At 38.1% G+C, this 24,944-nt stretch overlaps 1 protein-coding gene across 2 annotated transcripts in view; it reads right to left on the bottom strand.

Moving 5' to 3' along the window:
• Positions 1–6,494: 6,494 nt before the first annotated feature.
• FAM114A2 (family with sequence similarity 114 member A2) overlaps positions 6,495–24,944 on the bottom strand; it is a 41,613-nt gene continuing 23,163 nt past the window's right edge. For both annotated transcript variants that reach the window (XM_037799000.1, XM_037799001.1), the window contains exons 10-14: positions 18,244–18,360; positions 17,597–17,736; positions 15,871–15,943; positions 13,230–13,283; positions 6,495–9,329 (exon numbers count right to left, since the gene is read on the bottom strand). In XM_037799000.1, the coding sequence (XP_037654928.1) occupies positions 9,228–9,329; positions 13,230–13,283; positions 15,871–15,943; positions 17,597–17,736; positions 18,244–18,360 (486 nt within the window). In that variant the 3' untranslated portion in view covers positions 6,495–9,227. The remainder of the gene's footprint in view (positions 9,330–13,229; positions 13,284–15,870; positions 15,944–17,596; positions 17,737–18,243; positions 18,361–24,944) is intronic.

The following is a 24,944-nucleotide window of genomic DNA, read 5'->3' as shown; positions in this document are numbered from 1 at the left end:
CTTAAGAGATGCATGTGACACCACAAGGCAAAAGAGACAAGTGGTGTTGTCCCCATTTTACAGGTGAGAAAACTGGGGTTCAGAAAGAAGGGCTAAAGGACTAAGGCAAGAAGCCAAGTTTCTCCACTCTTAGCCTCTGTGAGGTCTGAGAACCACACAGTGAAGACAGCAACAAATCTTGCTTACAAAGTATTGGGAAGCTTGTTGGGCCTTATAATATCCTCTGACATCTTTAGTCGTGATCATCACCAACGGGGATGGAGGGATTACAGGGTGCCAGCCACTGTGCCAAGCACATGTGTGCCTCACCTCATCCAACCCGTGAATCAGGTGCTACCCCCCATAGAGAGATAATGAAACTGAGGCACAGGGTGTTTGTGCCGTTTTGAATGTATTGTGTCCCCCAAATGCCATTATCTTTGTGGTCTTGTGTGGGGCAGACGTTTTTGGTGCTGGTTAGATTTGCTTGGAATGTGCCCCACTCAGCTGTGGGTAATGATAATTTTGATGAGATGTTCCCATGGAGGCGTGGCCCCGCCCATTCAGGGTGGGCCTTGATCAGTGGAGCTATATAAATGAGCTGACTTAGAGAGAGGAAATTCACTGAGTGCAGCTGGGAGTGATGTTTTGAAGAGGAGCAAGCTTGCTAGAGAGGAACGTTCCGGGAGAAAGCCGTTTTGAGGCCAGAGCTTTGGAGCAGACGCTGGCTGCCTTCCGAGCTAACAGAGGTTTTCCGGACGCCATTGGCCATCCTCCGGTGAAGGTAACCGATTGCTGAGGTGTTACCTTGGACGCTTTGTGGCCTTAAGACTGTAACTGTGTAGCGAAATAAACCCCCGTTTTATAAAAGCCTATCCATCTCTGGTGTTTTGCATTCTGCCGCATTAGCAAACTAAGACAGTGTTTGAATGACTTGTCAGGTCACACAGCCAGGGAGATTTGGGGCCGGGACTTGCACTGAGGCTGTCAGGCTCCAGAGCTCACCCTCACTCTTAAATGTTTTGCTATCCTGCCTCCTAAGGGGAAATGAGCTGGGAAAGGATTGCAAGCCAAAGTGGCTTTTAAATGGCCATTGATTGCTGCTCTGGCCTGCCTACACTAGGTGGCAGTGGTCCCTCGCCCAGCTCCACTAGAGTAGCCCTCTCTTTAAGCCATGCCAACCCTGAAGATACAGGAGAGGAGAACCAAGAACCATCCAAAAGTCTCCTCAAATCTAAGGCAACCATGAGATGCAAAAGAAAAACCTCTGCACTGTTTATTTGGTCTCTTGTTTGATGGTTTGCCTGTGCTATTTTGCTTTCTCTCTCTTCTTATGTGGGATCTCAGCATCTCTCTCCCACTTGGCCCAGTCTAATTCTGGTTTCCTTTCCGCAGTTTCTTAGCCTCAGTTGCTTTTCCAGATGGGCTTTATGTGAATTTGCACAAGACTGCACACAGATATTTTGTCTTCCTCTGCCTCTACTTTAGGTAATCAAAAGAGAAAGGCTGTGATATGCATTTAACCAACAGGAATCTTTAGGGACCATAACTCTATCAGAGAGCAAAGGCTTATTTTTCACATCTAATCAATATATAACAGGAAGTCCTAAGCAAGTCACATCCCTTCAAAGAGTGAAAAATCACCAATCACCCTCTCTGTACTAGCTGTGTTTCTCCTTCAACCTGCCCAGACTTATCTTCTTTCCTGCAGTGCAAAAACAGGCAGTTCTTAAATTATTTCTTTACTTCAACTGTGAAGTTCAGGTCAGAATTATCTAATTGGCTTAGCATGCATTTGAGCCATGGAGAATCTAAACCTCTTGGCCCAAATGCCTCTTTTCAAGGCTGAACCCTAAGAAACAGTAAGGTGGTTACCAGCACAGGCAGACAGGGCTGGAATCCCCACCCCACCATCCTCTCACTGTGTGACCTTAGGCTAATTTCTTAACCTCTGAGGGCCACAAGTAGCCCACCTGTTAGAAGAATGGGATGATGTATTTAAAACCTTCAGCACAGTAGCCTGGCACATAGTGTCTACTCAGTATCAGCTATTCATAATCATTAAGATGAATTGAAAGTGTCTCAGTTTAAATCCTGAGTAAGGGGCTGAGCCAGAATTAGAACCCAGCTCTCCTGACACCTGATACATTAGCTGCTGTCAAACCCTTGTTTATATACAACTTTCATTTAATTTGTTGAGCTTCTTTTACCTGATCAATCCAGAATATGGCTTGAGTGATGCTGGAAAAAGAATTCTATGACCATCTTCTCCACTAAATTGGTACATCTTGATGAAGGATGATGGATCAGAATCCCCCAGGAAACCTTCTCAAACCCCACATGCCCTCCTCTTACCCCAATTCCTGCAACCAAAGCACCTGCTTATTGAGAGAAGCCAGATCAGACCACACTTTCCACCATTCCTGCTTCCAAGGGCCTGTGACAGGGATGTTCAAATGTCAAGAGGACCTACCTGATCTGTGTTAAATCCTCTCAGGGAGTGCACAGCATTTCCAGAGTCTGGTTCCAATGGCCCAAAGCTCTCCTTTAAAAAAAAAAAAAATTGAAATATTTATTTAGTTAATTGAAGATTCACATGCAGTTATAAGAAATACTATAATTATAATAAAATAAGAGATCCTGTGTACCCTTTATCCAGTTTCCACCAATGGTAACATAGTGCAAAACTAAAGTATAATTTCACAACCAAGATATGGACATTGATACAATCCACCAATCTTATCCAGATTTCTCCAGTGTTACTTGTACTCATTGATATGTGTCTGAGTGTGTATTTAGTTCTATACAATTTATCACATATTTAGGTTTGTGTATCCACCACCAGTCAGGATATAGAACAGTTCCATCAACACAAGGGATCCTTGTGTTGCCCTTTTAAAGCCATACTTACCTCCTACCCTCCATCACCTCTGTCCCTAACTCTTGGCAACCAATAATCTGTTCTCCATTTCTACAATTTTATCTTTTCAAGAATGTTATAGAAATAGAATTATATTGTATTGTAACTTTTGGGGATTGGATTTTTTCACTCAACATAATAACCTTGACATTCTTGCATGTATCAGTAGTTTACTCCCTTTAATTTCCAAGCAGTAACCTATAGTATGGCTGTACCACAGGTTGTTTAACCATTCACCTGTTAAAGGACATCTGGTTGTTTCCAGTTTTGGGCTATTACACATAAAGCTGCTCTGAATAACTGTGTACCTCTCCTTCCTTTTGATCACTAATTGATACAGATATTACTTCACTGAAGTCTTCATTCCTGCTGTGGCAAACACAACTAGTCACCACACTGTCCTTTCTATGCCAACTCCTAGTGGCTCTGGAAAATCTGCCCAGATACTCCCCTACAGATATTTATCACTAGCTAGGCACCTCCAGGCATTTCTCTTTAAAGGAATAAATTAGAACAAACATTGGTTTGGGAGCCAGACAGCCTAAGTTCACACTGATGGGGCTCTGCCATTTATAGTTGTGAAATCTTGAACAAGTCACTCAACTCTCTGTATTTGTTCATAAGCCTCCTAACAAAGTAGCTAATAGTTGTCAAGGTTTCTTTACTGAGGGCTTATCGTGGCAATATAATGGTTAAAAGCAGGAACCCTGGAACTGAGCTCCATGGGTTTGCATTCTGGCTCTACTACTTATTGGCAAGCGTAACCTCAGACAAGTTACTTAATCCCTCCATACCTCACTTTTTTCATTTCTAAATGGGTATGCTAACAGTACCTATCTTGTAGGGTTGTTGTGAGGACTAAATTAATACATGTAAGATGTTCAGAACAGTGCCTGGTTCTTAGTGCACACTAAGAATAAGCTCATATTATTATGTAACAGACACTGTTCAAAATGCTTCACATGTATTATTTTATTTAATCTCATCGATGATTTTATAATACAGGTTCTGTTCCAAAATCAGTTTTACAGATGATAAAACTGCGATTTAAGGGTTAAGTCACTTGCTCATGGTCATAGGGCTGGAAAATCAGAGCTGAGATTCATTTTGAGTCAATCGTTGCCCCTAACTTCTACACCACCCTGCAGTGCATAAACTGGGGATACCACTGCCCTGCCTCACAGAAGCAATTGTGAGGATTACAGAGAAAGGTATATTCCATGGTTCATGGTACTCAATCTGCTCTACAAGTGTCAGCTTCCTCTTTTAACTATTAGTGGTTGACAGACAATAGCTGATTCTGTAGTTCTATATACAGCAGAGATTGCCTTTTGAGGCAAGATGCAAACCATCAAAAGCAAACACAGCAAAGTGAAGGTAGTAATGGTTGCATCTGCAAACATTTGCAATGCTGCCCTGACTCCAAATCACAAACAGGTTTGAGACAAGTTCATCCAACTCAGTCACAACTCACTGCAACAGGGCAGCTGCCTTTCTTTCCCAGTGGGCTTTGCAGCTACAAGGCAGTAAGATTGCTCAGCCAGTTGGCACCAGAGTGAGCACCTATGGGAAAAGAGCCTCTGTATTAGAGTTCTCTAGGGAAACATAACCAACAAGAGATATCTGTAAATGTAAGACTTTATACAAGCGTCTCATGCGACTGTGGGGATGCATGAGTCCAAATTCTGTAGGACAGGATGCACAAGTCCAAATTCCACAGGGCAGGCAGCGAACTGGCAACTCCAGTGAAGGTGTTCGATGAACTCCTCAGGAAATGCTAGCTAGCCGAAGAAGTGAAGGTCCTCTTTCTTTCTCCCTTAAAAGTCTTCAACTGATTAGATTAAATCCAGCTGATTGAATTCTCTAATTGGAGAAGTGCCCTTCCTTGATGTAATCAGTCACAGATGCAGTCAACTGCCTGATGATTTAACCAACCAGCTCCTGGTTTACTAACCAGCCACAAATGTCCTTGCAGGAATAGTTAGGCCAGTGCTTGCTTGACCAGACACCTGGATACCATCACCTGGCCAAGTTGACACATGAACCTAACCATCACAGCCACATATTCTGCAGCTTATCCCCACAGCATTTAACCCCGTCTCTGGGAGGGAGTAACTTCTTAGTAAGTGTATGCAGAATCCTGGTTAGGCTCTGGTGCAACAAAGAAGAGTCCTGTGTTGGGAATCAAAAGACCTGGGTTAAGGTCTCAGCTGAGCCTCCTAGCCAGCTATGACTTTAGGGAAAGTCACTTTCTTTTTGACTGTCTCCAGCTGTGAAATGAGGGATTTCAACCATATGAGCTCTCAAGTCCTTCCAGCTCTCTAGTCCCTGCTGGTGGCAGGGCACTGAGCCACCCGTTGTCTTTTTTCTTTTCCTTCCTCCCTTTTCTTTTTTCTTATTCTTTCAGTCATCCAACAAATGTGTCCCACTATGTGCCAGACCTTATGCCAGAAGCCAGAAACTCCATGGGGAACAAGCTAAAATACAGAAACAAGATACTTACGTGTTTTTGCTGATTCAATGAATGCTATAAATGAGTAAGACTATTCAATTCTTATTTTGAAACTTCTGCTCCAACATACAAGCTAACTGTGGTTTTTATTAACCTCATTGATATGTATGAAAGAGGTCAAGGAAGATCCAGTTGTACTAAACACAGGAAAAGTATTTCAACACATACACAGCTACAATTATTATGTATGTATTTATCAAAAGCAAACACAGCAAAGTGAATTCATGTTTAAACAGGTTTGGACTGAAATTGTCAAGGTTATTGCACAGGTTACCCAGGTGAGATTAGCTGGTAGAAACTCTGTGAAAAACTCTGCCCCTATCCCAACTTAAAACAGTGCTTTAAAAAATTAAGCATATTGGCACATTCACAGTCAAGTTGGGAAAATAACTTCCTCTTTAGAACTGGCTTAACAGCATAGCAATGGCCAGTATGTGCATAAAGACAAATGTAGTGTTGTCAAGGAGAAACAGATGATGATTTCATTAGATTTGCCATCTGTGTACCTGCCTCTTACACAATGGTAGGCCACCAGAAACTTAAATGACTAGAAAGTTCAACATTGATTTGTGAGGTGAAGGGAATACTGTAGCTTTCCTTTGCTTTTAGCTCAAAGGACAAGTAAGTTGAGAGAATCATCAGATTTTTAAGTTTTTCCTGAAGAGTTGATTGGGGAAGTTTCAGACATGAAGAGACACAGATTTGGCCAGATGATGCAATAACAAGCAAGGATGGAGCTGAAAATGAAAACAGGGAGAAACAAGTAGACTGGTTTGAGGAATATCAGGATGTGGTCAGAAAGTGACATCAGTGGGTAAGTTCTCAAAATTCTTAAATATTTGCCAGAGGCCTTGATAACATACTAATTGCAAGGCTATTATTTGTAGAATTTCAAATGCTTATTTTAAAACCTTTAAAATTAAAGGTGAAAATGAACATCACATTATGTTAAGACATAATAAGAAATTTCAATCTTTGACATTTGTGAAATACCACGCTTATTGAGTGCCCAATATGTGTTCAATTTTATTTTGGGCTTTTTAACCTGAAGAAACTTCACTTTTAAAATTCAGAACACATCTGAAAAATAGAGAAAAGTGTTTATTTCTCATATGGTAACATCAATAGCAACTAACTATAAGATTTCTCTCCCTCAAATAGGGACTTTAGATAAAAACAAGTGCAAAACAGTGTCCTCATTCAGCAGCAGGATGCAGATTCTGTTTCTTGATTTCAGTACTGGAAAATTCACATTTGTGCATTAGCACAATTTCAGATTCTTGGTAATGCCACATGTATGGATTAGTTTCACATTCCAGGTTTGTCAACCTAGATATCTATACTTTAAAAAATAAACTATCAAAAGGAAGTAAGAAAAATATTGCTTATATTTAACACATCCAAGGTAATACATAAAGGAAAACAAGAGTTAGTTCATGGAGTTTATAATTCTTTTAGATAAAATTAATGAAGTGTCTTTTAATCACAGCCTTCAAAGATCTCAATAGTATAAAGAGAACCATTGCCCCCATAATAGGCGAACATTGTACATATTAAAGTGTTAAATGAATTGGAAAGGGAAGCGGCTTATCTTAGGAATTAGTGGTAAATCTTAAGACACCAGAAACTTAAAGGGAAAAATTCCAAAAGGAGGTTATCACCAAGGAACTACATCATATACGCAACCCAAATGAAAAAATGAAGCAAGCACTGTCCAAAATTGTCTCCACAATCCAACAGTTTCCAAAATGACCCTTGAATTTACCTACTCACCTATCCTCTTATTTCACTATCTCTGCTGAATCAAGGAACTTTAAATCTTTTTCATTATATTCTAGATAAGGGTGGGTAATTGTTCAGAATTAATTGGTCCTTTTATCATTTCATTAGTGGCCCACAACTCCACTAAAATACACTTGTGAGAGAAGGACTGAAAAGGGAGATAAAGAAGAAAGAAAAGCAGTGAATCACATTCACCTTTTGTAAGCTCTAACTAAAATTGGCCAATTAAGGACTGCAATCTGGATAGGCACAGAGAAAGTCACTGCTCTGCCCTCTACATCTGTATGCCTCTTTCTGAAACAAAAACCGTAGATAATATTTCCAGATCAAAGAGTAAAAGCTGTCAAACTGTCGTTGCACAAGGGGCTGACCAGACAGCTTGACCAGTTCCTAAACCTTTCTCAAGAAACACCTTGCTCAAGGGACACAAGTTCATACAGCAGTTGAGCCTGAGGTAACAGATCAGGACTTGGGATCCCAGTCTTATAAACCAGAAGACAACTGTTTTCCTGAAATTTCAGAATTATTCAAGTTTTTAGGTTGGCAAGGGGAGAGTGGAATTTTTCTCTAAAAACAGAATAACATTTTAATACTGCTGATATACCTTTTACATGCAAATGTTTTTATTTTCATCCTTGCTTACAAACAAGGAGATTACATAGAAAGAGTCTTGATACCAATCTACGTTATAGCTCTGCTTTGCTATTTTTGTTTTATTTTATTTATTTATTTACTTTGGTTGGAGAACGATATTGGGGCTCATGTCTGGAAGAGTAAATTAAAGGATCGATTGACATGATTATTAAATTTTATTTTAAAGGTTTTAGAAGATGAGTGGCAGAGCTTACAAAAGTAACCTAAATTGTTAAAAACAAAGTTGGAGAACCTTTTACAAAGAGTGGATACTAAAATAGCTTTTCGGGAAAATGACACCTTAATACTCTTGGTTGTTAAAGAAAGCAAAAGAAGGCTTAAGATCTTAACGATAAAAATTGTATTGAAAAACATGCCAAAGAATACATTAACACAAACAAAAAAGATGGAGGAAAAAATATAGTGTCTTATAGGTTAAATCCTCTTATAAATTAAATGAACTATGGGACTCTACAGTCCACTTCAACGACATCTGAATAAAAGTCCCATTACAAAAAGAATGTCAACACTCCTTTGGAGTTGGCTGTTATTAAAGAAATTATCCTGCATATTGGGTATGCATGAGAAACATCCTGGAGACTCAGAATATCTGTAAACATGAAACTATTTCTCTGTGCCACACTTACTGGTCTTGAATCCAGCTAAGTGTGGGTTAGCTATAACTTGAGGCCCATCATCCTGGGGTAGTGGTGGAGAAGCAATTTGAAACCACAAGGCACTCTGCTATAGTTAATTCATGTGGCCAAAGTATAATATACTACAACTTTCCCCCCAATGCCATATATCCCCAGTGTAATAGCAGATGCAACTTCCTAACCGTTTGCAAGAATTCACAAGATAAGGGGTTATCATTACAGTTTATACATACTCAGTTTTGTTAAAGCCATAGATTTTATTCTAGAAAGAAGAAAGTACATGGCATTAATAGACAAAGCATATGAATTCTAGAATACTAAATTAAGTTTGTTCTTTCTTGGATAACAATTATATACATGGGTGAGAATTATATCATGGCAAAATTGTTAGTGTTTTGCATCATGTCAAAGAAAGACCAGTATTTTTGCCTGTGTCCCCTAACCTTTATATAGAGCTATTATTCTTGGACTTTCTATAAAAGCTACTTGTCAAATAATTTATTAATTATAAAAATTGGGAACAGTAATGTGAGGACCTGAATACTTCAGTCAAGCAGCAAAAGCAACAAACTTCTTCCTTAAACCTGCTCTCCTGCCTGAATTTTTAGATACTAAAATAACGCCTTTTCCTCATTTATGCAGGGGTACCCAGAAGAAAAGTTCCATTTCTTGGCCACCACCACAAGTTCCAGGTTGAATCTTCTCAGTTCTTCAATGTTCTAACAATGGCCTCTGGACCTGTAGCTCACGCCTGTGGTAATTCAGTCTTGTTCTCAATGAGAGAGATCTCCAGCACAGGTAAGAGCAGCTGAAAGGCATCCTGGATGTAGGAAGCACTGTTTGACGCCTGCCAGGATTGAAAAAACAAGAAAAAGAAAATATCACATTTAGAAGAAAAAATATACTATAATACAACAAAAGAGCAGATTAATATTTGGAATCTAACTGAATTTGTAACCTGGCAAATAAAAACACAGACTTTACCACTTTAGTAAAGTTTATTATGGGGCGAAAAGATCTAAGTCTTGAGATACAACAGTGGAAGAGCTGAAAAAGAATTCAGACTTTAATTAGACATATGAATGAAAAGGATCTGGTTAGGACTAAGGCAAATCAGGCCCAAGGGTAAAGGACAATACTGACTGGGTTTTAAAACTACAAATTATATGTGAGACCAAGGGAGATGTTTATCTGGTGCAGGATCTGTATTTTCTGTAGCTCACTAGATAATCTAACTTGTATGATCAGTTTGTTTGAACACCATAGGTGCAGGGAGTAGTGAATGGGAAATGGGATTTACTGAGTTTGTACAGACTGGGGTGAAATCCCGACACATCCCAGAGTGATATGGGCAGAGAGTAAAAGTGTATTTGCTGGGCCCCTTGAGGAACTTCAGAGAAATGAGAAGTGCTGGACTTCCCCACCGGGGCTATTCCTGACTTTTCTGCAAACACTGAGGACTGCCAATTTAGTGAGCCAAGCCCTCGATCTGGGGGCCTTCCCCTGTGGGGCTGCAAGGGAGAGGCTAGGCCCGCTTATAATTGTGCCTAGTAGTCCCCTCCAGAGAGCCCATTTGTTGCTCAGATGTGGCCCTCTCTCTCTCTCTAAGCCCACTCAGCAAGTGAATTCACTACCCTCCCCCCTATGTGGTACGTGACTCCCAGGGGTATGAATCCCCCTGGCAATGTAGAAAATGACTCCTGGTGATGAGGCTGGACCCAGCACTGTAGGATTGAGAAGCTCTTCTTGACCAAAAGGGGGAAGAGAGATGAAGCAAAGCAGGGTTCCAGTGGCTGAGAGATTTCAAATGGAGTCAAGAGGTCACTCTGGAGGGTATTGCTATGTGCTATATAGATATCACCTTTTAGTCTTTAGTGTTCGAATGGCTAGCGGGAAATACCTGAGGTTGTAAAACTGTAATCCAGTGACCTTGATTCTTGAAGACGACTGTATAACTATGTAGATTGCATAGTGTAACTGTGTGACTGTGAAAACCTTGTGGCTCACACTCCCTTTATCCAGTATATGGACAGATGAGTGGAAAAACAGGGACAAAGATTAGATGAAGAATAGGGTGGGATGGAAGGGATGGGGAGATTCAGGTGTTCTTTTTTGCTTTTATTTTTATTTTGGAGTAAGGAAAAGTTCAAAAATTGATTCTAGTTATGAATGCACAACTGTGATGAATAAGCTGTGAATGATTGTACACTGTGGATAACTTAGGGTGTGTGACTATGTCTCAATTAAACAGTATTAAAAAAAAGTAAATGAACAATGGGGGCAGAGGGGAATGGAATGTTTTGAATATTCTTTTTTAAATTTTCATTTTATTTTTTGGAATAATGAAAATGTTCAAAGTTTGACTGTGGTGATGAAAGCACACCTATATGACGATAGTGTGAATAAGTGATTGTACACTTTGAATGACTGTATGTTATGTGATTATATCTCAATAAAATTTCATTAAAAAAAAAAAAAATACAACAGCACCAAAAAGAGTATCAAGAGCACCAAAAAGAGATGGGCAAGTTGTTACCCAACTTGTCCACCAGAAATGGTAGCTGCTCTTTGACTTCCTGATCACACTCAGAATTCAAAGCTTATCTATTCCTTGATTGAGTAGGTAGATTCTGCCACAGCATTTTACAGTCATTTACTCAGATGGATTTCAATAGGCTGTGACTCCTGGACCTATAGGACTTCCAGCCCAATGCAGTCAGGAAACATGAGATGGATGCTCACAAACATAAACAAGAAATACTATTTTCAGAGATGACACAGTATAGATATATCTCTATCTGGCACAACAGACATATTTATGAAAAGTGTTACGGAATAATAATGCTCAGAGTTTGCCTAACCTTCATTTATATCTCATAGGCTCTCACCTTCCAGAAGGATAACAACAGAATTCATTACATTAAGATAAAAATGTGTAATTTCAAGGACAAGAGTGTTTCAACTCTAAGCAAGAATACACAACTAAAAATAGCAATAGGGAGCCCATATTAAGTGATTTAACCTTTTTTGGATTTATCAATTGCAAGTACTCAGTCCTATTTAAAGTTCAGTGTGATATTTGATACAAATTTTCCAGCTGAAAGAGACCTCAGAGATCATCCAGTTAAATCTCTTATTTTGTGCATGAAAATAACGAGGCAGTCAAGAAGATAGATGCCCAGTCCAGGGTTGGACAGTGTGCCAGTTGCATATATTATATTCCCCAAAAAAAGCCATATTCTTTAATGCAATCTTGTAGGGGCAGAGGTATTAGTGTTGATTAGGTTGGAAACTTCTGATTGAGTGTTTCCATGGAGATGTGACCCACCCAACTCTGAGTGACACCTTTGATTAGGGTGTGACCTGTTGATTGAATGTTTCTATGGAAATGTGGTCCTGCTCATTCCGGGTGGGTCTTGATTAGTTCCCTGGAGTCCTATAAAAAGAGCTCACAAACAGAGGGACCAGAGAGCAACTACGAGTGACATTTTGGAGACAGCTGCAGCTGAGACAGACATTTTGAAGACAACTGTTAGAAGCTGATGCACGCATTTTGGAGAACACTATTTTGAAACGCAACCTGGGAGCAAGCAGATGCCAGCCACATGCCTTCCCAGCTAACAGAGGTTTTCTGGATGCCAATGGCCTTTCTCCAGTGAAGGCACCCTATTGTTGATGCCTTACCTTGGACACTTTATGGCCTTAAGACTGTAACTTTGTAACCAAATAAACCCCCTTTATAAAAGCCAATCCATTTCTGGTGTTTTGCAAAACAGCAGCATTAGCCAACCAGAACAGACAGCAAATCAGGGCAGATCCAGGACAGGACTGGATTCCTAGTTTGCTATGCAAATCTCTTTCAACTATACTGTTCTGCCATCTACTAAATCACAGACTTCAAAAAAAAAACCTGTTCAAATGATCAAAAGAATTTCCCTGACTATCCAAGGAAAACTGTACAGTTTAGGAATTAAAAGCACTTCCCTGATGGTAATTTTAAAAGCAGTTAAAATTAGAGAGGTAACAGTCAAGTACTAAAAAGTTTTTCATTTCATATTTAAAACCTAACCAATTCTCAAATATATTTTCTCCCCCCAGACTTACATAAATATGTTTTAGACAGATCATCAAAAGCTTAAATTGTTTGAATAATTAATTTATAAGATAGTTATTAAAGTATGGAATCCAGAAAATGTCACATAGGAACATAATCTAATCAATCACGGTATCCTCTTGTACCTCCTTCTTCTGTGGACTTACCTTAAATCTAATGAACTGTTGTAAACACAGGTATCTCTCTGACAACATAAAGCAAGATTTCTTCTCAAGGAAATAACAAAATGTTTCATTTTGTTTTTAAATAAATTTGCAATATGGAAACCCGAGTCCTTTAGGAAGCAGGGCTTGCCTGTTTGTAATTTTCAGCCCTTCATGTTTACCAGCTGGTCTCCAGAAGGTGTTTCATTACTGAGAATCATCCATTAAGCTGCCAAGGGGTAGTACTAAGTAATGACAACCTACTGCTTCTTCCCTTCCACTTTACCCTGCAGCTTCAAGTTTCTGCTTTGTAATTAATGAACAAGGGCATACATCAAATACATGACATTTTGGTCATATCTGTATCAACATACTAAACTATCAATCTGGTGAAAACAAAACAAACAAAAACAAAGACTAAAGACTTAACAAGAGTTAATTAATACACACTGTCTTAGAAGTCAGAGACTTAAAAATAATTACTACTAACCTCTAGAAATACTCCAGTGATTAATGGGTTGAGGATGTCTGCCTTTTCTTTGACCTAGAACAAAGAAAGATACAGTGTTAAGTAAGCAGAACAGGTTAAAAAAAAAAAAAAAAAAAAAAAACACACAGTAGTCGAGTATGATCCTACTCTGAAACATACACACTCTCCCATACATAAATAGAAGTGTAGAAAAAAGTCTGGACTGACAGATAGCAAAATGCCATCTCTGGAAGGTGAACTTATAAGTGCTTTAAACTTCCTTTTTTATAAAATATATTTTCTCCCCCCAGACTTACATAAATATGTTCATTCCTTGCAGGGGTAAAGGTATATTTGACCAGAAAACTTAAGAACAATTTTAAAACAAACTGCAGCTATGGAACATGTACTCAAAAAACTCAATGGTTTTAAAGAGGGATTGTCTGGAAAGGTCTCATTTCATAGAAATAAATAATCCAAATTTAATATTTGCTAATGTTAGCACCTTATACTTGATTTGCTGGGTTGAAGTATCCTTAGGAACATGTGGGAGAAACCCAAGAGCTCTTTTAAAGAAAACACAAAAGAAAAGAGAAGCTATATTACAGGATTATCCCTTACCGGAATAATCTCAACTCAAAGTAAAAAAATTAATTTGGGCCATGGTCTTAATTAAAACAAATTTAAGGGCCCAGAATAATTTTATAGCTACACCAGCACTGATATACTTACTATAAAGTTATTTCATTTACTTGTTTAAAATACCCTTGATTTTATCCTAATTCACTATTTTTGGTTTCTCAATCATCTTCCATAGTTCACAAACCTTCAGTAAATTTTTATAATTCCAATTATTTAAAGAAACTTTTAGCTTTAAGTACAGCTCTCCCACTGGCTGGCAATGTATAATATGAAAGTCGTCACAGTCTAAGTATGAGGCTGCTCTTTAACACCAGAGTCAAAATTGGGGGCTTTTCAACTTGCTTTCCCCCTATATGGGACATGACTCCCAGGGGTGTAAATCTCCCTGGCAATGTGGGACATGATTCCCAGGGGGGAATCTAGACCCAACATCATGGGATTGAGAAAGCCTTCTTGACCAAAAGAGAGAAAAGAAATGAAAAAAAATAAAGTTTCAGTGGCTGAGAGATTTCAAATGGAGTTGAGAGGTCATTCTGGAGATTATTTTTATGCATTATATAGATATCCCTTATTTAGTTTTTAGTGTATTAGAATAGCTGGAAGGAAATACCTAAAGCTGTTGAACGGCAATCCAATAGCCTTGATCTTTGATGACGACTGTATAGTTATATAGCTTATATGACGTGACTGTGTGATTATGAAAACCATGTGGCTCACACTCCCTTTATGCAGTGTACGGACAGATGAGTAGAAAAATGGGGACAAAAAAGGAAATGAATAATGAGGGGTGATGGGAAGATGGGATTTTTTGGGGTGTTCTTTTTAACTTTCATTTTTATTTTTTGTTTTTGAAGTAATGAAAATGTTAGAAAATTAATTGTGGTGATGAATGTGCAACTATATGATGATACTGTGAACAAATGATTGTACACTTTGGATGACTGTATGGTATGTGAATAAATCTCGATAAAATTGCAGGAAAAAAAAATGGGGGCTTTTATTTTATCAAGAGATCTATGTTTCAAGCATAGGTCTCAAAGGGCAGCACAAAGTACGCTACAAACTTCATAAAAAGAGAATTAAAATGAGCTTCAAAAATCAATTAGACATAGACAAGCTGATCCTAAAATTCAAACAGAAATGCCTGAGATTGCAAATAAATAAAATAATCTTTAAAAAGAACAAAGTTGAAGGACTCATACTTTCTGATTTCAAAACTTATTAAAAGTTAAATTAATCAAGATAGTGTGGTACTGGCATAAGGATAAACATACAGATTAATGGAGTAGAAATGAGATTCCAGAAATAAACCCATGTATTGATGGTCAATTGATTTTCAACAAATGGGCAAAGACAATTCAATGGAGAAAGAATAGTCTCTTCAATAAATGATGGTGGGACAACTGGATATCCACAGGTAAAAGAATGAAGTTGAACCTACCTCACACCATATACAATAATTAACTAAAAATGGATCATCATTTTTAGTTCATGTAAGAACTAAAACTATAAAACTCTTAGAAGAAAACACTGAAAGAAATCTTCATAATCTTGAGTTAGGTGGTGATTTCTTAGATATAACACTAAAAGTTAAGTTATAAAAGAAATGAATGGATAAATAAAAGGTGGTATATCCATACAATATTTTTTGGTACTAAAAAGCACTGATACATACAACATGGATGAACCTCAAAAACATCACACTAGGTGAAAAAAAACAGACACAAAACACCACAAATTGTATGATCTCATTTATATGAAATGCTGCCTAGGGTTGAGGGAATGGGGGACAGGACGTGGGAGCTGGGAAGTGACTGCTCATGGTCTGAGGTTTTTCTGAGAGATGATGAAATTGTCTCTAAAATTAGATCATGGTGATGGTTGCACAACTTTGTAAATATACTAAAAACCTATGAACTGTACACTTTAAACAGGTGAATTTTATACTGTATGTAGATTATATCTCAATAAAGCTGTTTAAGAAAAAATAGCAGACACAGGAAGGGGCATGAATTCTTACCCCAGCAGTTGTTAGGCAAGTGGTGAACTCTTTAGATAGAGAGGATAACTCTTTACACAGCACAACTGTCATCCTAGGAAAGAAGAGAGAGAAGTCAAGAGAATTCCTTCTTTGTTTTTCTTTCTTTTAAATGGAGCTGTATTTAACAACTGTCAGAAGAAAATAAATCACTTCTGATGCTAAATGTGAAAGAGGAAAGCCTTTAAGGGAGTAAACAGGGTTAAATCAGCTACCTAATGTATTTGCAACCCATTTGAGTAGGCATTCATGCTACAAGGAAGAGAAAGTTCATTCCTTAGGAAAACATTTTTCTGCAAAATTCTTTAGAAAGTACTATAGTGTCAAGTTAAAGGAAATAATTAAAATACATTTTAAGAAACAATGTAGTATTGAAAGACTTTATATACCATTTAGAAATATATTTAAAATAAATATGTACCCATTCATTCATTCACTCAACATATATTTACAGAAAGTCTTCCATGTACCAGGCACTGTTCTAGCACTAGGGATATATCAGTGAACAAGCAAAACCTCAGTTTTCATGGATTCTAACTTACTTGCTAATTAAGAGGGAGATTATATATGTACAAATAAAATTAAATATATATATTTTTATACATATATACAAATCTATGAACATATACACACATACAGACATATACACATATATACATATACACACTAGGTGGTGACAGAAGGCAGAGTAAAGAATTAAGGAATGGTGGGAGGTAACTATTCTAGATTCAGTGATGAAAGCAGGCTTCTTTGAGAAGGCAGCATTTGAGTACAGATCTGAATTCAGTGAGGGAATGAGCCAAGCCTGGAAGAGCATTCCAAGCAGGAAGAAGAGCCACTTTTCCAGAGGACAGGCAGCTTTGGGGTTGTGATTCCCTCATCCTTAAGGATGTGCAAGACAAAACCAGTCTCTTCTTGTGGTATGCTGTAGAGGAGGCAGCTTAACAGCAGATAAAGAGGTCTGGATAATATCAAGAGGCCCTTTCAATCCTAACATACTGGACACTCACACACATATTTTTTTTTTTCAATGAAAATTCTAATTATTTAATCAGGAGATTTATTTAGGAACTACTAGGCCTTTTTTTCCCCCCCCAAACTCCTGTGACGACCCATGGTCTACTATTTTTTTTTAAATTTTTGTTCAAAACCAGCAAAATGGTGGGGGAAAAAAATGGGTCTGAGTCTCAGCTAAACCTGGGTTTATATCCTAGTCTACACAACATGGGCAGATTATTTAACTTCTCCAAGTTTGTTTCCTCATTTTTAAATCTGGACTAATCACCTAACTTTACAGTTGTAAAATTAGAAATCATACATGTAAATCCCTTAGTATGTGCTTGGCATATAATTAACACTCAATAACTAATATTATTATTAACAACTGAGGTTCTTCCAACTGTTTTCTGTTTTTAACTTATGCCCAAATTCCAGTCCTATTAAGACTAATAAACTGAGAAGAGCTAGTCTTCAGAGCAACAATTGGTTAATAAAAACAGGCAAATGTATAATGTAGACTTATCATGGCTCAATGAAAAGAAACAACACCCTTGGCTACTTATTAACTAAAACCTAATGAACAAACCTCTACTTTGTGAATAGGTGTAATGTGAACAGCATCTTGTTGAGACGGAAGTTTCCAAAACTTTGGAAATCAGACAAGAAAACTCTTTCAGCAATTTACATCAGAGGAATAGTCATTACTTACTGGGAAAGGGTTCTGCTCCTGTCTATGGCTGTCACTTCCTGCTTCCGACCATGCAGAACCAACGCTGCTGTTTTATGGAACAATTCAATTGAGCAGGCAGTCAGTTCTGCTAGGCTCCGGATTGCAAATGCATGGATATCCTGAAAGGAAAAACCAAACAAAGCAAAACAAAACAAAAAATTATGTTTTTTATCCTCTAGGAAATGATACCACCTGCTTCTCGAATACTGAAGACTCAATTTCTTAGAAGTACAGAGAGACTAATAGTTGTCCTTCAATAAATATTCTCCTCTTCCTCCAAAACGGTAATGTAAATTTATAGCTGGGCTCCCACAGTAGCAAAAACAAAGGCTCCCCTGAAGTAAGATATGGCCATGTGCCTAAATTTTGGCCAAAAAGCTTTAGACAAAGTGCCTTGTGGCAGGTTCTGGGAACCTTCCTCATGACAATATGTGTACCCTTTGTCTCTTTTTCTTTGCTTTTTGTTTCATCCTATAGCCTGGAATAAGATGCTGCACTCACAGATCACAAAGTTGAAACTATGCATAGCAATGCAACAAAATATAAGGAGCTTGGGTCCCTAATTGCAATATCCACAACTCAAATCTATTAAAAAAAAAAAAAAAAGGCTTTGTTGCTTTAGTTACCTCTAATGAATTTTTATTGACTTGCTCAGGACTTTCTCCTAGCTGCTTTTCTCCTCCTTCCTCTGCTAATGGCTTGGTTAGAGATGTCCTGATCCATTCATAGGTGGTATTTCTTGCCTATGTAAGAAAAAGTTTATTGTCCAGTAACAATTCAATTTATCTCACCTGTATTATTGTATACCCACCAGGAACATGGTAGCATCATGGAAGTCGGTACTCCCAGTCACATCTGAAATGTGCCCTCTAGCTTTTTCTGACCTTATCTTATTAGACCTCTCTATAATACTTAGCTCTGCTGTCCACTCAGGTCTTCTTGAAATTCTGTAATCCTGTGACTTTTTTAAAAACTGAGGTATAACTTAGATACAATAAAATGCACAAATCTCCAGAATACAGATCAAGAAATATTTACATAGGTATATGCCTGTGTAACAGTGACCCAGATCAAGATATACAACATTCCCTCACCCTAAAAGGTCCCTCATGTCTCTTCCTAGTCAATACTGCTCAAATCCTGTCCACTCCCCCTGCTCAAAGGTAACCAACCACTCCTCTGTCTCACTAAAGATTTCTTAAAATGTATGTTCTATTTGGTGTTTGGCCTCTTTCACTTAACATAATGTCTATTAGATTTATCCTTTTGCATGTATCAGTAGTTCATTCTTATTTACTGCTTCAGGGAATTATATTTTATGCATAAAACCCAATTTATTCATTCTCCTTTGTTTCTAGTTTCCTTTGGCTTTTGTAACACACCATCTTCTGGTCTTCCCCTACCCTTGTGATCATTCCCCAGTCTCTAGTATGTATTGATTCTTCTTTGCCAGCCTCTTAAATACCAGTATACCTGGATTTCTATCTTTCACATTCTACTCGTCTCACCCTACTTCCTCTTCTTGTGCAACTCCATCCATCCTATTTCAGTGATTTTAACTATCCCCTACCTGCTTTTCACCCCTAGATCCATATTTCCAGCCCTGACCTCTCCTGAAAATAACATATTCCAACTGCCAGTTGGGCATATGTAACAAGATATTCTGTAGGCATCTCAAATAAACATGTAAAAAACTTGAACTCATCCTTTCTCCTCCTTTTCCAAATTTTCCAGCCTTTTTTATTCTCCAAAGCTTTAGAGACACTACCATATACCAATCACCCAAGCCAAAATATGAGAGCCATCCTAGAGTCTTCCCTTTGCAATCAATCACCAAGATGGTCTGATTTTACCCTAAGTATTTCTCCAATCTGTCCCCTCCTCTTCCTCTCCATCACCACCACTTGAGTTCAGATCCACTTTATTGCAATAGCACCCTTGACTGGTTCCCCTGCTTCTGATCTGGCTGATCTTAAATCTTTCTTCCATAATTCCACCAGTGATTGATCTAAAGCCCAGATCTGACCATTCTTCAACTAGAGAATAGAGTCTAAACTCCTTGTCATGATTTACGAAGTACCCATGACATAGACCCTACCTACTTCTCCAGTCTCATCTCTTACCACTTTCTACTTTACGGTCTGGGAAAAATGACCAGTTATGTGTCTCCATCCTTTGTTCATGCTACTTTCTCAAGCTAGAATGCCCTTCCCACTTCTTTTAACCAAGGTAGTTCTTCATTTTCTTTCAAGTTTCCATCCAGACATCATCTCCTCTAGGTAACTTTCAAAGGCTTTCTAGGAGACTAGACACCGAAACAACCTTGCGTAACCTTTAAACTTAAAAATTACCAAAATACACTGAAATTAACGGTGTGTCTTATCTCCTAAACTATATACCAAAGGACAGCCTTAGAGTGTCTTACTTGTACTTGGCTTTGCACACTCAGTGCGAGAAACACTGTAGAGAACACCTACTGTTTTTACCTGGCCAGCATCCATATCTCCTTTCTTTTGGTTCTAGATTTTTCTCAGTCCATGTGGTTTGGATGGGGCTTCCTCTATCCTCTGGCTCCAAGAGATGGCAAATGATTCACATTTAGTTACTAAGTCTATTTTAGCTCCCTGACTACACAGTGATTGGTTCATTGATGGGAACTGACCCAATCCAAGTCAATATGTATCAGCCCTAGGACATGTAGTAAAATTACAGGGAAAGGAAAGCCTCTTTCTATTGAAATTACCTGGCTAGAAAAGTCACTCTGAAGCTGCCGGTGGTCATTTAACCACCAGGTAGAAAACATTCCCTAAGAGTGAAGCCAAAGCAGAAGAAAGCAGAGCCGAGAATTGGAGAGGGGCAGGCTCTCAGGCACAGCCATGACTAAAGCCAGTCATGCCCTTAGATTTTCTAGTTTCTTGAGCTCATGAATTCCCCTTTTTTCTTAACCCAGTCTTTGAGTCTCTAGTCTCTATCATTTGCAACTAATAGACGTCTGGATTCTCAGGAAATACTTACTGCCATAAAGACAATGTGTGAAAAGCTGTAACCAGGTAACAGGAGTCCAGACAAGAGAGATTCCACTGAGAAGATCACAGGTTTTATTACATATATGGCATTGGAGTTGGGTCTTTCAGGATTAACAGGTAGGGCTACAGTCAAGACTCATGAATGAGCCAGAGCAGAACCTATGCACCCAGACATTCACTTCATGGTTCTTTCCCCTATAATATTGATCACCCCACAAAAACCCTCAAGAACAATCTGGTTCTTATCTGTAACCTTCCAACTACTTTATCATTAACCTCTCAGATTCAGAAAAAAACACAAACAGAATGAACTATGTAAAGGTTCAGAAGCAGGAAAATGCAAGGTGTGCTGAGGAAACTGTGAGATATCTGGCAAGAGCAGAGTACAGTGTGCAAGCATTTATTAATTCATTCATTTATTGCAAATATTTACTGCACATTGTGATAGGTGCTGGGGATACCATGGTGAATAATACAAACTAGGGGCGTGTTCTGAGGAAAGACAATTAACAAGCAAACAAATAAATAAATGTATGAAGGAAATGAAATGAAATGAAGAGTATGGCCTGGGTGGACAGAGGGCAGCTTTTGTTTGAGTGATCAGGAATGGTTTCTTGAGGAAATATATTTACGCTGAAATTTGAAGGATAAAAAGGAGTTGGACATGTAAGTATTTAGGTAAGAAAGTTGTAAGTAGAGGGGAATCAGCTTGGTGTATGTGAAGAAAAGAGTGAAGGCCAGTATGGGAAGAATATAGAGAGTGGGGAAGTATAAAAGGCAAAGAGGTTGGAATGGTGAGATTTATAGAAGAGGACAGTGAGAGATGAGGCTGGAAAGAATTGTAACTGTTGACCAATAGTTCAAACATAATGTGAAGCTTTTTGCAATTCCTCTGAAGACATAAAAATGAGAGAGAAAATAAATATTTATCTGAGATTAAAAAAAGAAAAGATGGAGAAAGATAAGGCCACATAAAAGAAAATCTAAACTGATACCATAAATTTAATATACTTGAAAGAGATATTTTAGTAGGCTTATAGCATACCCAAAGAGACCCCTCTTGTAATAAATACACTAAATGAAGTCACCATGAACAACTGTGCTAACTCAAGGCAATTTATCACGTCTTTCCAAGATTATTCACGTCAACCACTCCAGCTCTCCACCTCCTTCTCCCTGCCAAATGATTCAGCCTGCAAGGTCCCACTGATAGAATACGGAGTCCAGGAGAAGGAATGGGATTTATCCAATGTCACCACATGTGAGTGGTAGAGGAAGAATCAGAACCATGTTCCCAGACTCCTGCTTCAGTGCTCTTTCCCCTACATCATTCAGCCTCCTACATAAATCCAAGGGGACAATCAGGCCCTGATCCTTAACCATCCTACATCTTAAGCCTTAATGCCCAAAATTTAAACAACCTGAAGACTGCTTTCAGAGGATGACCAGAACTACCAGGCAGACTTACCGACCTTTTAAAAATAGTTTATTTATTATTAACATGATCTCCTTAAGCACAGAACCTATGTCTTTTTCCTTATTGTTTTCCTAGCACCTATAAACGTATCTAACATAATAAAGGTTTATTGAACATATGTATATTTATTGAACACCTAACTATAGAGGGCATTGGGCTAACTTCTATAGGGCCATCAACAATAAGCACTCACTATTTACCAAGCACTTAGTAAGAGCTTTGTGTGTATTAACACATTTACTCTTCAAAGAAACACTGCATTATCCCCAGTCAGAGAGAGAAGAAATTGAGGTTAAGCAACAGAAAGGTTAAGCAACTTGCTCAAGGCCACATAGAAAGTAAGAGGTAGTAGAGATGGTATTTCAAGGACTAATCAGGCATAAATCCTGTCTTCAAGAAACCTAAGGTTTAGGATGGGACGTAAAAGACACCTGGTTTTTGTTTTTGTTAAAAAAAAAAAAAAAAAAAAAACTATGACATTTATAAAAACACAAATGAGTAAGATTAAGTGAAAAAGCAGAGTGCTAAAAAAATTTATATAAGTTAACTTTTGTAAAAGAAGGAGATAAGAAAATATAGCTGCTTATCTTTACAAAAAGAAACACAGGAAGGGTGAATCAGGAAACAAAGTTAATACCTAAAAGGAGAAAGGAATATGGAGTGGAAGGGAATTGGGTGTGAGTGTCACTTTTTAGAGTAAATTCTTTTTACAGTTTTGATTTCTGGAAGTGTGTTAGTATTCTACATATTCAAAAATTTAAATTAACACAGCAAGGAGGGTACAACAAATAAATCATAAATTCTTTTTAGTAGATTGCTTTTATGGTAGTAGGGGCAAAGCAATGAAACTATATCAAATATGTTACAGGATTGAGCAAATAAGTACACGTGCTAATGCTGTTGGGAAACAGGGTTCTTAACTGCGGAAGAAGGAAGATACAAATGAGTAATGCAGAAAGGTAAAATATAACCCTGTGGGTATCAACTGAAATTGGAGGTATCTGTGTGTCCTCACAGTTTCTAAACTATACATTTGTGTGTGCATGTGCATATGCATATATATACCTATATGCATATGGGTATACATGTACACGTATACATTTGTGCACACATATGTGTATATATGTAGACATACATGCATATACATGTGTGTGTGTGAATACCTGCATCTATTTTCTAGCTTTGCTGACCCAGAAGCAAAGACCCTCTAATAGCAATGTACACACTTAGCACCCAGGTCTTGGTCTGTAATACCAAAAAGGAACCAAAAGGCTCTTCAAGGAAATGGCTGCTTCCAGAGCTGGTACAGGAAAGGTACAAGATTATTTGGAATATCTCATTATGGCAGAAAATAAGAAAGTGCATGAAAAATTATGGGGCATATCACAAGGACATAAAAACCAGCTTGAAGGACAATTTGAATACCAAATTAAGGACCATGATGAATTACAAACCATTGAGAAAAAACAGAAATCCATGAGGCCACACCAAAAAACAAATAAAGAAAGAAATGGGGGAGAAAAGAGAGCCCCTGACCCAAACAGAAGGCTGAAAGCCAACTGTAAATGTGGATGGAGTGCTAGGGTTGAAAAAAATCATCATATAGCAACTATCACAGTAACGAATGGTTCAGCAACAATCAATAGATGCTAAGTCTAAGAGAGAATTATGAGGAGCACGATATTTTATGGTGTAAAGTATATCTCCACAGAATGTTTATTAGTAGCACAGGAAAAAATACTGCCAGTGAGGGGCAGATGGACTCTGGGCAGGATATGACAACATTTATGAAGTATCTTGGCTGGGAATGAATACCTGACTCTAATCATGAGAAAACATCAGCACACTCCAAATGAGAAATGTTCTGTTTTTACAAAAGGCAGTGGGGGGAGGAGGGGCCTGTATTTTCAAAAATGGATCAACATCTTGAAAGACAAAGAGGAACCATTACAAATTAAAGGAAACTAAAAGTACATGACAACTAAACACAAGTTGTAATCATGTACTGGCCCCAGTGTTAAAAGAAAAAAGTTGATATTGGGTCAACTGACAAAAGTGGAATATGGGCAATAGATTAAGTATAAGTATGGTATCACTGCTAAATTAACCGAAGTTGATAACCATACTGTGGTTATGAAAGGGAATATCCATATTCTTAGGAGATACATATTGAAGTAGTTAAGGTTAAGAGGCTATCATGTTTGCAACTTACTCTCAAATGGTTCCAAAACAATAATAATAAGCACATGTGTGTGTGTGTGTACATATATTACAGAGATAGAGAACATACACAAGCATAAGTGATTAAGCAAATGAGGTAAAATGTTAACAACAGAAGAATCTGCATGAAGGATACACGGGCATTGTTTTGACTATTCTTGCAACATTTCTATAAGCTTGAAATCTTAAAAAAAAAAAAAAAAAAAATCCTGTAATAGAAAATAGGAAGTGCTATGGTAAAATACTATGGTTCAGGTAAGGGAGATGAGCTGCTGGGGGATGGTCTGAAAAGCTTTCTTGGAAAATGGTGCATTCTCACTGGGCATGGGAGAGTGGGACAGCAAACCAAACATCATGTTCCTTGTCCTGCGATATGAGGGAGAAGGCAGCAAGTGTACTAACTATATACAAAGATTTTCAGCTTTCTGTAGCCAGGAGGTGATGTGTGCCTGCTGCTAACTCTGGTCCTAAAATGTTTCTTGACTTCGGTAGGAGGATGGAGAGGCCTCAAGCAGCCAATGACTACGTGCTGGCACAGGCATATATGCTATAGGGTACCACTCTGGAAACAGGTCCCCCCTACCACTCTGAACTTTGACTGAAG

The sequence above is a fragment of the Choloepus didactylus genome, chromosome 11 (assembly GCF_015220235.1).
Source record: "Choloepus didactylus isolate mChoDid1 chromosome 11, mChoDid1.pri, whole genome shotgun sequence".
Lineage (NCBI taxonomy): Eukaryota > Metazoa > Chordata > Mammalia > Pilosa > Megalonychidae > Choloepus > Choloepus didactylus.
This window is presented reverse-complemented; position numbering and strand designations above follow the sequence as displayed.